The sequence below is a fragment of the Polyodon spathula genome, unplaced genomic scaffold (genome assembly GCF_017654505.1).
Source record: "Polyodon spathula isolate WHYD16114869_AA unplaced genomic scaffold, ASM1765450v1 scaffolds_697, whole genome shotgun sequence".
NCBI lineage: Eukaryota > Metazoa > Chordata > Actinopteri > Acipenseriformes > Polyodontidae > Polyodon > Polyodon spathula.
This window is the reverse complement of record NW_024472186.1, coordinates 23,850-37,888: the sequence shown is the minus strand read 5'-3', so window position 1 is coordinate 37,888 and position 14,039 is coordinate 23,850. Positions and strand designations below refer to the sequence as shown.

The following is a 14,039-nucleotide window of genomic DNA, read 5'->3' as shown; positions in this document are numbered from 1 at the left end:
GAGTCTCCCAGCTATAATTGTGACATATTGTATAAGTCGTTCTAAAAAGCTGTCCCAAGCCTTTCTCAAGCTGTGGCTAAAAATATTCCATGCAGAATGATGTGCTGTTACCTTTTAGTGATGCAGGTAATGTGCAGTGTAGGCCACCTGCAGTAACACATTACAGCACCTGTCCTAGTGATCATTCTGATTGGGTGAAATGTTACCAATCCTCATTGTAATCGATCAATCAATATTATTCCACCAATCCGAAGCAGGATAATCATTAGGTACAGCAATTGCTTCCTGCAGTATAAGTGATGAATGCCTTTCCTCTCTGTCTTAGATCAAGTTCTGAAATTGGAAGAGCAAAAAATGGATCTGGAGAAACGACTAAAGGCACTAAACAAACAGATGAAGGTACTGGGATTATTATTATTTATTATTATTATTATTATTATTATTATTATTATTATTATTATTATTATTATTATTATTGTTTTTAAAATATTCCAGGATATAAATACTGAAGCTCTCTTTTTTCAAGAATTTCATGGCTGTTTTAAGTTGACTGGATTTTTTTTTTGTTTGTTTTAAATAATTGAATCAGTCTGTTGTCATAGTTTCACAGTGCAGGTTTCGAGAGCCACCTGGTGGTGATATTTTGTAATGTAATTTTTTCATTCAATATACTGACAGAACAGGAGAAAGTTGGTGAAGTCGGTCAATCAAAATTTGAACAAACTGCACCAGAAGCTTAATGTTCCCTGTATGTATAACTGTTTCATATCTGATTTTTCAAAGTCTTGGAAGGGCAACTAATATAAAACTATATAAAATAACTTTTAAAAGGATCCTAATCAGTGGATTAAGATAGTCAAAATAACAGAGCTCAGGGGATCTGCCAGGTTATCAACCTGTAAAGAGTTCAGATAGAGATTGCTGAGCAGGGACGCTTTGTCTCGGGCTGCAGGAAGACGCAGAGGAGTGGAAACGGTTCCAGGCTGACCTGCAGACAGCGGTGGTGGTGGCGAACGATATCAAGATTGAAGCTGCGCAGGAGGTGAGGGCACTGCGCAGGAGCCTGCAGGAGGAGCAGGACCACAGCGCTAGCCTGGCCCGAGAGCTGCAGGAGCTGCAGGGGAGCAGGTCGGTGAGCAGGACTCCTTCCACACACTGCCCCACGCTGCTCTCTCTTGTCTATTAACACACAGATACACAGGGGCTGATTTTGTAAAGTGTTTTTTTTTTTTTTTAAATCCAAAATGTAAATTACTACATTTTTTTTTCAAAAGTGGAAAACAACCTGTCAAATGACAAAAGGAGAAATATGCAATTTAATTAAACTGCTTTAAATGAAGTACCTGCTATGCTTTAGGGGTGTGCCAGTATTCATGTTTTCCAAGTAATTGCCTTTTTTGTCTGCAGCTATGAAATAAATCTATTCATGATTATGTTGGTTTCAAAAGAAGACAAGCTGACCTTCCATCACCTTTACAGGAATTCGCAATGAAAACATGTTGCACAACAAGCAAATGCAACTGATTCGTCATGGAAATGTGACCTTTCCTTAAACTATAAACAGCTACTGCTGTGGAAAGTTGGATATGTATTTCTCTGTAGAGTTTAATCAGATCTTACCTAGGACTACAGTCCCATAATTCATTGCAGAAATGATGCATTTCTAAGTGAAATAAGTTTTATTTCAGAAGAAAATGATAACAAAAAGGTAAAACAAATAATCGCTTAAAAATATAGATGAGTTTTAGTTAGTTTGATCACAACAGACACTGCAGTAAATAAGACTGTCATATTGTTATTTACTGATGCGTAATAATTGTGCAAACAAGGGAATCCGAGAGACGGCATTGTTTTGTGTTACCTAATTAGCACTTTTTTTTCTATTTAATTAATACCCAAGTTTACATTTCTTAAAGATAATTACTCAGAAAATATGAGTATTGGCACACCCCTACTGTGTTTCTGTCTAGTTTTGTTATTTTCTCCTTTTGAAAACATGGAGCACTCTCACAATGAACAGAGTTGTTTCCACAGTCAGCCTGTTCTGTAGCCTTTTCTCCCCTGCTCTGTCCGGCTCCCAACTCTGCACTGCCAGTTTAAAACTCTCCTAATCTATTTACAGACTGATGCACTTACTTTTCTTTTTATATCTTCATGTAGACAGAAGGCTTTATCCAACGCTTTTTGACAGTGTATGTAGAGTGCGTGTAAAATTTAATGATTGCAGGCATCCATTCATGCACCAGTTCATAAATTATTAGGAATTGATATGGCAAATAATTGTGTGAAACAAAAAAAAAAAAAAAAAAGGATATTTACTTATAAAAACTTTAATGTTAACACTGAACAATGTGAGTCTTGAAGCAATCAAGTTTCATGCATGTATCTTAGCGTGCCGTGGCCAAGGACTGAGCGTTGTCAGGAACACAGGTGTATGCTTTAGGACTTAAAACTAGTATACGAAGCATGCAATTCTACACTAGAATTCATCATTAGAGATGTTGAGTGTTAACAAGAATTGGATTTTCCTGTTCTTTGTGAAATTGAATGAAATAATCTGCAGCACCTAGAAAAATGAATTAAAGGGGTGGAGTGTACTTGACTCTCCAGGTGGAATGACCCAGGATGTGCAACAGTCTACCTGAAAGCACACAATACAAACTAAGATCTGTAACAGTGAATACACAAGCCACACACATTCTCAGCTTGGTGACCGGCTCATTCAGGTTACACTGTGTATTAATTAGTGCTAACGACTGGTGAACGGTTATGTTTTTCAACAATGGATTAGTCAGTTTGCAACGTCCCCGGCTAAGAAGTCTCCAAGATCCCTCTTTAAAGATTTCTTGTCATGGCACTGCTCTACGGAAAGAGGTAAGTTTTACAGCCACAGCACTAATCCACTCATATGCAAATGTCGGTGACATTAAATCTGCCTTTTCTGTTCTTCATATATCTGTGATGCTGAATCTTCTCTCTTACATTGCAAGTGTTTTGTGTGCTCTGCCATATTTTGCTACAGTGCTTTTTTTCTTGTGTGTGGGGGGTTTATTTTGCAACTGTGTTCACTACGATTTGTAAATCATTTTCACATTCTTGGTCCCTCAGAAAGCATGGGGTGTATTTGTCATTGCCGGTGACTTTTATTCAAGATAAATGAGCATGTTCATGTTTTTTTTTTTTAAATGTGTCGCTTAACTCAGTTGAGAATGAAATTAAACAAAGGTGGCTTATAGTGTGAATGATGGCATGATTTTGGGGCGAGGTACTGTCTTCAATTTGTTTAAGACCTGTACACGTTCCTGTTTAGTAATATGCAAAGAACACAAGCACATATACTAGCATGTTATGTATTTTACCACTATGTAATCAAGCTCCTAGTAAAACCTGGAATGGATTAAACTCACATGCAGTAGTCTTATTCCCATCCCTGTAATGTGACACCTCTTTCCAGCCCCCCCTTGTGGACATTGTGTTCACTTACCACTTCAACCAAGGAACTGGATACTGTGCCTGTTTCGCATTTCCATTTTCATTGTACTAACATAAGATATGGCATGCAGTAAATCTGTTATTGTTATATAAAATATTCTGATTATGCCTGCAAGATCTGCTCTTGTTGTCATAGAGCCAAACTAAGATACTTCAGACATGCATCACAGTATCTCACTTAACCCTAATTCCTAGCATAACCCTTCTCCAATTCCAAGAGTAGACTGGGTAGTTAGTTCACTTCACTAGGTTTGAACAAGATAATGAATATTGTAGTGCTATAACACAGCAATGTAAGATACGTGAAAACGTGCTATATAAACTTTTCCCTTGGTGGCCATAAATATTACTTGTGGAATCCTCTACTAACTTTTAATGGACTGCCTTTTTGGGTTCACTGCTGTCCTACTAATCAATTTGGGCTGTTTGAGAAAACTCAATGAAACATCCCACAGAGAGAGGAGAATCAATAATTCACTATCGGTACATGTAAGAGTAATGCAATTACACATTTAAAAAGGCATTGCTTTGTTCTGCGTTTTAATAAGCACGGATTTCTGTTTGATTTCTATCATGTCCCCTTAGCAGGGCACTAGATTCCATTTGATAGTGCTAATTATCACCTGTTTTGCTGTACATTTGCATTGATAGCGAGAAACAAATGGAGAGCATCAATATAAAACGATCACGTGCACACCTTATCTGGGGATTTTCAATGTGTTTTTGTTTTACCTTCACTTAATACCAGATGTGTTTTATTTCTTGTTTTGTAAGATTAGATTTCAAATAGAACATTTTCTCCTTATATAATTGCAGTGACCTTTAATTAATTTGAGTTGTACAGTGCTTCTTGAAAGCTGCTATACGGAAAGCTATATCAGAATTTAAATTGAATACCGGCCTGTGTGTTATATTAAATTGATATAAAAGTTGCTGCTATTTTAAAATCAATAAAATAGAGGCCTTAATGTTAAAGACATTTCTGAGTCTGTCTTGTGTGTGCTGAAGTACAGTGCATGTACTGTAACAGAAGGCAGGGTGCTATTTACAAGTCTAAACTGTGGCTTTGAAATGTGCCAGTGTTTAGATCAATCAAGTAGAACCCTGCGGCTGTCTGTTCTGCATTTTACTTTGTGTTTTATTTTTTCTTCCAGATCCAGCCTCGGATCAAGTTAACCTGCAGAGTTGTGCACCTGTCTTATTGTAAACTGTGCCGCTTGTGAACAAAAACAGCATTTTCACACAAGTCTTCATCAGTATTAAGTGACAAAAATCATACCTCCTTTTATTATTTTTATACCTTGTGGAAAAGATCTCTGAACCACTGGAAGAATCAGTCTCAGTGACTATTTAGACTCTACCAAGCTTTCACTTTCCCCAGATGAACCTTTTTATACCAAATATATCTATTCACTTAAAAACAAACAATTTTACTACTTAGATATTTTTTTGTATGTTACATTCTTCTATTTTTCTGAAACTATGCTTATGTTTACTGTTTAAAAGTCACCTTAATTGATACTGTATATGTTTGTGGAAAGCCTTTCTAGATATACAGGGAATATATATCATGTATATTAATGATGCTGACAGTGCACATAGAACTGTCAGGCTGTTACTATGGAGATACTACCACTTGTATGTTGGTCGTTTCCTTTTCAATTGTGGAACATACAGTACCTGTGCTTTGTCATGTGACTCTGTTTATATACATATCTGGAATTAAATGAAAACATATCCATTCTTAACAATGCAGGTGACTGTATAAACAAAGTTATGGTTTTTATTTAACTATCATTTCTAATACTATACTGTGTAGAAAATGTTGCTCTTCGAATATTCACAGGGACTTTGATTGTTTGAACTAGTGGATTTCTTTGTGGTTTATGAAATGCTGCTTAAGAAATTATATTGTGTGTGTGAGATATATATATATATATATATATATATATATATATATATATATATATATATATATATATATATATATATATATTAGTATACTATATTAGGATAGACAGATATTACTTACTCAAAGAAAAAAGGATACTTAAAGTATGTTCAAAATGAAAATTAAGTTATTTAATTTATTGAAAGTACAAGTGATTTATATAATTGTTTAACTATAATTATAAGAATCGTTGAGTGTAGTATCATCTTATTCTGATATAGTGACGGCTTCCAAAGCAATCCAGTCTTTTTTGTTTGGTATAGGTGTTGTAAACTTTATTACACGTAGTACACATTTTTTACCACTTGGTGGCAGATAAAATCATTGCTAACCCATATAAAGCAGCCCTCCTGAATACATGATGCGGCTGTCTGAGAAGGAGAGCCACAGGCTAATTGTACTATAGATGTCAAACCATGCCAGATTAACCCTGGGCACACGTCCGTGGTAAATCTTAAATTAGCAACCCTGACATGTGGTGAGGGCCTCAGTCACCAGATCGTAATTGCATTTAATAGCTAATGAAACTAATGAATCACCTAGCACTGCTGTAACAGGTAAACAAATTAGGAGGATTCAAGGCGATACAGATTATACACGTACGTGATCAACGAGTGTAGCACATGGGTAGTCTTGTTTTTGTCTTGGAATTGCACTTGCTGTTGTAGCGGTGCCAGTTTTTGCTTTATCATTAAATAGCTGTATGTTGGCAGATGCACAATCCATTCCCAGGTATATTTGCACAAAAAAGTAGTAATAGCTGAATTGTATCTGATATTGGATATAGAATCATAACTGCCAGGCACAGCTTTAGGAAATAGGAAATCCTAGTAGAATTCATGACTGTTGCTGTTCTCTGGACATCGTTGCTGTAAAGCCCAGTACTTGTGCATTATTTATTTATATAAAAGTGTACAAAACCCTAAGGAGAGTCCATATTGTAAAGATTTGAATAGCGGCGGTTTTCAGATATGCGTCCGTGTAAGTTTAACAGTGGGTGCTGGTTCCAGCAGGAGATTTAGTGCTGACACACAGGGCATGGCTTTCAAGAGCTTCTAATGGAATTACATGACCTCTTAGCTCTCACTTTGGGTTCAGAGCAATCAGTGATTAACGTGACATGGTGATCTCTGATCAGCTTTCCTGTTGTTCAACCCGTGCAAGTTCAATAGCTGTGATGTCTAGGGACCCCGTTACTCCAGTACAAGCTCCTTTCCTTCCTGTTCACATAACCTCTGCATGGTTCAGAACGGTGAAGGGTCATTCGCCAGAAAAGAATTGTGAATGCCCTTGAAACTATTCTTAATGTACAAGAATGTGATGCTTTAATGCACAGGAATATGATGCCTTGAGAATATTTGCTACTCGGTTTGAGTCGCCATTACTTGAGTGTTTCTTTGTGAAACGATTATCTGAAATGTATGTGTCCAGCAGTATAAAGTTCTACACATCTGCATTGTGGAATCCTTTGTGTATAGCAATGTTATTGTGTAATGTTTTGATCACGTATTAATATGTTTCATTTGTAAAATGAGATTGAAGCCCTCTGCGTGCCTTTAGACCAATACAATTGCACACAAGAGCCCCTCATTTTAATGTCTCATCCAAGCCCTGTACCTTAAAGTGTGCTACCAAGGTGCCACAGTCGTGAATGGAAGGGTGAGAGAACTGTTTGGGCAATCCTTGAACTTAGAGCATGTGCTGGAATCAAAGCCTTAAACCTGAAATCTATAAAGAGAAACGAAGTCTCTTTCAACCACTGTGGCACATAATCACTAGCCAGGGCTCTTACTGCACTGCTCAAGTACCAATGAGTTTAGTTTGTTTCTTTAGTTTTTTTTTTAAATATATTGACAAAGAAATTTACAGGAAATAATGTTGTTTTTATCGTTTATTGTTGTTCTGTACAAATGTATACCTTTTTCAATGTAATAAATATGAAAATGTTTGTAACTCTGTCTGTCGCTCTTGGTTTTTCTTTTCACAGTACTATTTAAAAATAGCCTGAGCCTTGTGGTATTGCGTTACACTCGCATTAAAAATGCATTTTATTTAATTTCAGTTATGTCAGCTTCTCGGTAACTACCAACACCCTCTTTTGTGGTTAGCAACTTCTTTTCTAAAGCTTCAGTCTGTAGTTATCAATTGGCACTAATACAGTAATACCCACAAATAATATAAATTCCTTTCACCAAAAAGACAGAAAAAGTTGCATGGTAATTCCATTGCAAATCTAGAGCAACCAGTTCAGAATACCAGTAACTGTACTGGCCTTTAAAAACGAAGGCTTTGTTTTGTAATTTGCATTTTTAAACACGTCTGATTTATTTTGTTTAATTATTTTTTTTTTTTTGTACAAGAAACCATTAAGTCACTCAGTCACTGTATCTAAAAAAAGAAAAAACTGTATGGTATTGTTATTTTCATTGTTTGGAGTGTAGTGTCCTTTTTATCCTGGCAGAGCAGGTTTGGTCAGTTCTAGTCCATAAGGGTCAGGTCCAGACCAGGTCAATTATTATAGTGAGATAGTTATTTAGGACCTGGGAATATGTTTAATTCAGGTGTGCCCAATCCTGGTCCTGGAGGGCCGGTGTCCTCCTGGCACTTGTTCCAACTGTCCCCTAAATTAGTTAATTGGACCAATCAAGCACTTATTAGAAGCTTAATTGGTCCAATTAAGCAATTTAGTGTACAGTTGGAACAAAAACCAGGAGGGACACCACCCTCCAGGGTCAGGATTGGGCATAATAAAGAGTTTAGAAACTGGCTGGAACAAAGACCTGGACTGGATTCGACAACTTTACCCACCCTGGAGTAGGTTTGATTTAGACGACTATACATTTTGGGGAGAGGAAAAGGTAATTAACAACATAGAGCGACACAATACATTTCAGTAAGTAGGTGGCACTGTGGTACTGCATGCTAGACACAAACCGTATACAGGCTAGCACTGACATCACTGTGAGGTGTGAGTTTCACCGGTAAAAGGAAGTTCAGTAGAAGGGGTAGACATTATTTTTGTTCATTGATTTTTGACGTTTTCTAAATAGTTTCTAGTAGCGGTAGTTTGTACAGACCAGGTCGTTAGATAATTATGTTCTGGAAATGACTGCTAGATTAAAGAAGAGTATTCATACTGCTATGATATTGTACCCTATTACCCTATGACCTAACAACCGAATACAATAAATGTTGTCTCCACCTGTTTTGTTTTTGACGAGATTTGTACTCTCTTTCAGGTTGAAAAATGACGAGGAGGGCTCATCAGATGCAGACGGCAGTACTCACTGGTGTGGGATCTCAATCAGTCAAACACCAGTCACTTCCTCCGAACCCCCAGCCACTGTTAAATCACTCATCAAATCCTTTGACACAGCACCAAGTAAGAGCATATGAATCCTCTTAGTGTGTTCTGATTTAATCCGGCTGGCTCACCTTTATTTATACTCACTGCTCACTCATTCATTTGGTCACAATCGGATCTTCCTCATAATTTATTCTATTTGCATTATTACAGAGCTTTCTGCACCTGCATCTTTTATTCTCACCTGTACAGCATTCTTTATTCTTTAAAAGCAGGAGTTAATAAAAGACAGAAATAATATAGAAGCATAAGTGCCAGCCACAGCTTTAGGCAGTCCTGCATGAGATTATGTGAAGGGGTGTAGTGGTGCTTGGCAAAGCACTGTGCTTTCCAGGGATGTTGTGCTGGTTTATACTGAACCTCATTGCTGGGCCTTGCAGGTGGTCCTGGGCACACAGTTCAGATCCACTCCGTCCCCAGGAGCCCGTTGAGTGGGATCCCAGTGAGAACAGCCCCAGCCGCAGCCGTGTCCCCAATGCAGGTACATAACCGCTCCCTGCTCTAGAAACCGCGTCTTTCAGTTATAGGCAACGTAAGCAAGATACGTTTGGAGAGAGTGTGTAACGTACAGTGTACTGTCGTGACTGAGGGCAGACGACAGAATTAATATACCTTTTTTTCTTTTTAGAGACATTCGTCCATGAACAGCATCAAACCCCTCAGTAAAAATTTGGAAAAAAGAATTACCCTAGGGGATCTTTCACATACTGGTAGGTGGTGGTGTTGGTTTCAGTTTTTCATTTATAGCACATTTAATACAGCCTCATACAACCTTTTCTTTACTTTCTGTTTGTATATACCGGTGCATTATTATAGAAATACACGAGTCATGAAGGTGTATATTGTAGCATCTTCCAAGCTGTGGGCATTCAGGAGCTGTACTTTAATACTAGTTGAGTGCCGTGGACATATATAATACAGGCTAGATCAGTCAACATATATTAGTAAGCAGCGTATTGCCAGCGAAACAAAAGGAGCAAAGACCGCTGGATGGCTGTTCTCTTGCATCTATAAAGACACTGTGGCTGATCGAGCCTATGTATACATATATATATATATATAACGATGTGAGTCAACTAGAACGGAAGGTGACTGCATCTTAACAGACTTAAATAAGAAGGAGAAAGCCCACAGTATTTGAGTAATTGCCATCAGAACCACGCAAAATGATGGCAAACATCACAAAACGGTAAAGCTCAATCAATACCAAATTCATTTTTCTTTGGAAAAAAAAATCAGAACACAAGCTGTATTTCTGTAATTTGATACATTACATTCAGACTTAACTTTTGCAGTTAACAAAATTAGAGTACCGATAAGTTATAACAATATAGTTAGAGACAATTAAAATAACAGGTACAAACGCTCCAAAGAAATTACAAAGTAGCCAGTCCTCAAATGAGGACAATGGCATTAATGGGTTAAGGGGGCATGCAAAAATGAAATAAGTGTAATTTGAAGCTGTTTAGTTTGGTGTTATCTGTCTTGAAAACGTTCATTAACCCAAGGGCACACTTTATTTAACATCAAATAACCTTCTTACCCCAGACAAAGGGTGTACATCATTGCTGGAAGTGATTTCCAGCGGGGCTCTCTGGCTTCAATCACTGCTGATTCACTTGTTCCATTCTGTTCAGGAATAGCTTCTTAAAAGAACGGATTATCTCAGTCTTTTTGGTACGCATACAGAACAAGCAGACCAATTGGATTTTATCAAGATAAAGATTTAACGTCATTGGACCCTTGGGCTTGCCTTTAATTATCAAATAAAAGCCTCCCTTCTAATATTGAACAATGCAGCCACACACCTCCTCCAGTAACAAAGACCAAAGCTTTAGTCATTTCCTGTATGTTGTACAGTTTCAAGCTAAGTACTAAAATTTAATCTGAGTCTGAGTGGAGGGAGGGAGGGGAATAGATTTAGGTGTTTTTAGGCTGTGTCAGGTGAATACTCTGTCCAGCTAACAAACGTTTCCGGGTTATTGTAGAAAATAAATAAATAAATATATATATATACATCCCCCGCCATTGCCGTTTTTTCAAAATTAGATCTATCAATATGACGAAAACAGTTGATGACCTTGCTGTATATCAGCAGAATGTACACAATTGTATAGAATAAGCATTGCTAATGAATAGTCTGGATACATGGTATTTAAGGCCAGGTTGTCATTAGGTAAGAAAATGAGATGTTCGAATCATGTCAAACGGAAGTGTGACCTACCCAACATATCCCCAGAATTGAATACTTCCAATAAGTGATGCTACAAAGTGTTTGTCTCAATTGCATAAGCTGGATATGTGGAGAAAGAGAATACTGTAAGTGTGCCTCTACTATGTCCACTTGACACCCTTTACCCAACACACATCCATAACTTAACAAAAAAACACACTCATAGATTATAGTAAAATGTATAAGAGGTTGATCAGCCTTGACCAACGCCACTGCCAGATTCACTTTCTCATTTTACAGCATTGGGGGTCCACCTGAATTGCACACACGCACAGGTCCTTCCTGATCATCTTAAGATAAGAAACAACGAGCAGCTAATCGGTGCTTGAGGTCTGTGCACACTACAGTCATTAACTAACGAGACTCTTTGGCCCTAGCAGCTCCAGTGATGCACGTTCAATAGGTAAACATTCAGTGTAGCTTATGACTCTGGGGATAAAAAAACACATGCATCTTTATCTTCAGTAAAATAAAATCCCTTTTCGACAAAGTCTAATATTAACAGCAATTTAACAAACGTTGCTCTTCGATAGACTGCCATTACTGCCCAGAGGATGACGTCTGAATTTTAAAGACACTGAATGTTTTTATTGGCTTTTCTAATTGACCTAAATCCCTGGGAACGTTACTTGACAGAATGTTTGTGTTATGTGCAGTTGTGAATAAAACTTGGTGATTAACTTGCAATGCGTTCTTTGAGACTACTTTTAATGGACTGTTTCATGTTTCCCAGGACACAGTGATAATATGAAACTAACTGGTTTGATGAGGAAGAGCCCCTCCTTGGAGTCGGTCATCAAATCCCCATCGGTGTTAACTGGGAGGAGCTCAGCAAGTACCCTACACTACCCCAGAGCCCAGAGCAAACTGAGGTGGGGAGCCCACTATTTTAATAATCAGCTACATGAAATTCTCCCTGGATATAGAGCTGCTTGCTGGTTTTGAATGATCTCTCTCATCGTCCCTCCCTAGCTGCAGGGGCCTTTTGGCATCAGTTTAATGTCTTTCTTCCAGTTGATTGTCAGGTTGTACAGTGTCTCAGGATCTAGTAAGCTTTTTTGATTCCGCGCAGTCGTGTGTATTGGCATGTCATCTTGAAGAGTTTCTCAAACCTGTACAAGTGAATCGTTCTGACCACACTGAGCTCTCTTAGGGATGACTCAGCCTTCTTAATTGATACATTAGTATCGGCAGCACAGAGAGTTCCAATCAGTACTCTGATGAAGATTCTAGCTGTGTGGAAAACGTAATTGTGACTGAAGTGAGTGCATGTTGATTGCACGTTATGTAGGCACATATTCCTCCTAAACACTTGGAGTCAATATTAAACGCCCCCCATCTATTATTTATATGGATGTGACTGTTCTGGTAAACAGGACTGGAACTGCCACTGTGACTTTCACTTGTTTCAGATTAATAATACTGTCTCTGAAGCACCTGCACTCTGTCATCCATATTTCAATCACACTTTTTCAACATATTTTCTTGGTTATACATTTTCCCAACCATTCCTATATAGAAACAGACCAGGGCTGCCATTTAGGGGGGTGGGGGGGCTTGTTCATTTTAGGAACAATACACATTAATGCAGACCTGTCAACTCCCTTATTTGTCGGGACTCGTTTTTTAGACACTTCTCAACTCCCAGGACAGATTTTCTCCTGTATTTTCCTCAAAACTCTTTTGTTAAACCCCTTTATATCAGCAAACCTTAATTTCTGCAAAAAGGCATGTACCATCTGTGGTTACTGCAATCCCCATATGTACCTAGCAGGGTTTAGGACCCAGAGGAGCCCTGTGGCAGGCACAGGAGCAAGAATGATGATGTGGTAAGCACAAGAGATCACAAAAACACCAAAAAGCAACGCTCAGAAAACCAGCGCTTCAGTAACATTTCATTGCCAAAGGAAATAGGCAGATCGAGTGTGTTACATATGCAAAGACTACATGTTGTGACTAGTTTAGCAAATCTGTTGTAGACATGTTCCTAGACTCACAAATTGCAAAGTATTCTGCAGGAAAGTATAAAAGCCACAAAAGTAGCGAAAGGCGTTTGTATTACAATTTCAGCATCAAAGTTGCTTTAGAAATTCTGATTATTGATAACATGTGTTTTATATACAGCAATGGTGTGCTCATTTAAAATAGAAGGTCGTTGACTCTGTATTGTTGTTATTTGGGGTATTATTCGGAGCCCTAACTAGGGCGGGGCGAGTGAGGCAGCTGCCCTGGCCGCAAAGCTGTGATGGGTGGAAAAATGACCGAAATGCATTGCCACTCCAGTAACAATTTTATTTTGCAGTTCTCAATGTTTTTTCTTGTCTGCTGTCAGCACCCCCTAGCACAGTCTGAACATGGCATGCGCCTCTGCACTAGAAAAGGGAATATATCACTTCCACTAACCACTAACCTAGTTCTACACAAACCATGCAATGTGAGAAACTTTTAATAGAGTGAAAACTAAATAAATAAATTACCAGCAGGCCTCCAAAGAAGCCAAGTGGAGCTGAGTTCAGAAAGTAGAAGAGAGGGAGAGAAGAGGAAGCATGTAAGCTTTCTCAACAGTGGAAGAATTGGCTGATAAGGGTTGCTAACTCGGGTTGAAGCTGCAAATATAATTGCCTGCCCTTGGCGCTAGAATGCCTAGTTACGGCTCTGGTATTATTGATCCACCACACATGTGCAGTGTAATTAATAACGTTGCAATGCCACGTTGTTGTGTGTTTAGGCTTTTTTAATTCACTTTTTTATGATGGACTTATTGAATTTAGAGGTGGGGTTTCTTGTTATAAAGTAGGTGCCATAGCTCATCCATTGATGACGAGATCAATGTGCAGTACCAAACTCAGCCTTTAGGTGTGCTGTGTGATGAAAGTAACAACGCCAACTGAGTATGCTTTGCTGTCGTGCAAAATCAAATACACTGGACCTGTTTACAAAGTATTGGCTGCTGCCAAATCAGCCATCTACAACTACAGCACAATAAGAACCAAGAGAGA

The 14,039-nt window shown here is 38.2% G+C and overlaps 1 protein-coding gene across 2 annotated transcripts in view; it reads left to right on the top strand.

Annotated features, from left to right (window-relative positions):
* LOC121308448 (cytospin-B-like) overlaps positions 1-14,039 on the top strand; it is a 54,142-nt gene that overhangs the window by 21,270 nt on the left and 18,833 nt on the right. Inside the window, exons 4-9 of one of the 2 annotated variants that reach the window (XM_041240857.1) lie at positions 326-399; positions 953-1,128; positions 8,683-8,825; positions 9,188-9,288; positions 9,436-9,517; positions 11,774-11,912. In XM_041240857.1, the coding sequence (XP_041096791.1) occupies positions 326-399; positions 953-1,128; positions 8,683-8,825; positions 9,188-9,288; positions 9,436-9,517; positions 11,774-11,912 (715 nt within the window). Of the gene's footprint in view, positions 1-325; positions 400-952; positions 1,129-4,646; positions 7,397-8,682; positions 8,826-9,187; positions 9,289-9,435; positions 9,518-11,773; positions 11,913-14,039 lie in introns of those variants that run through there. The other variant, XM_041240858.1, reaches the window with a different exon arrangement.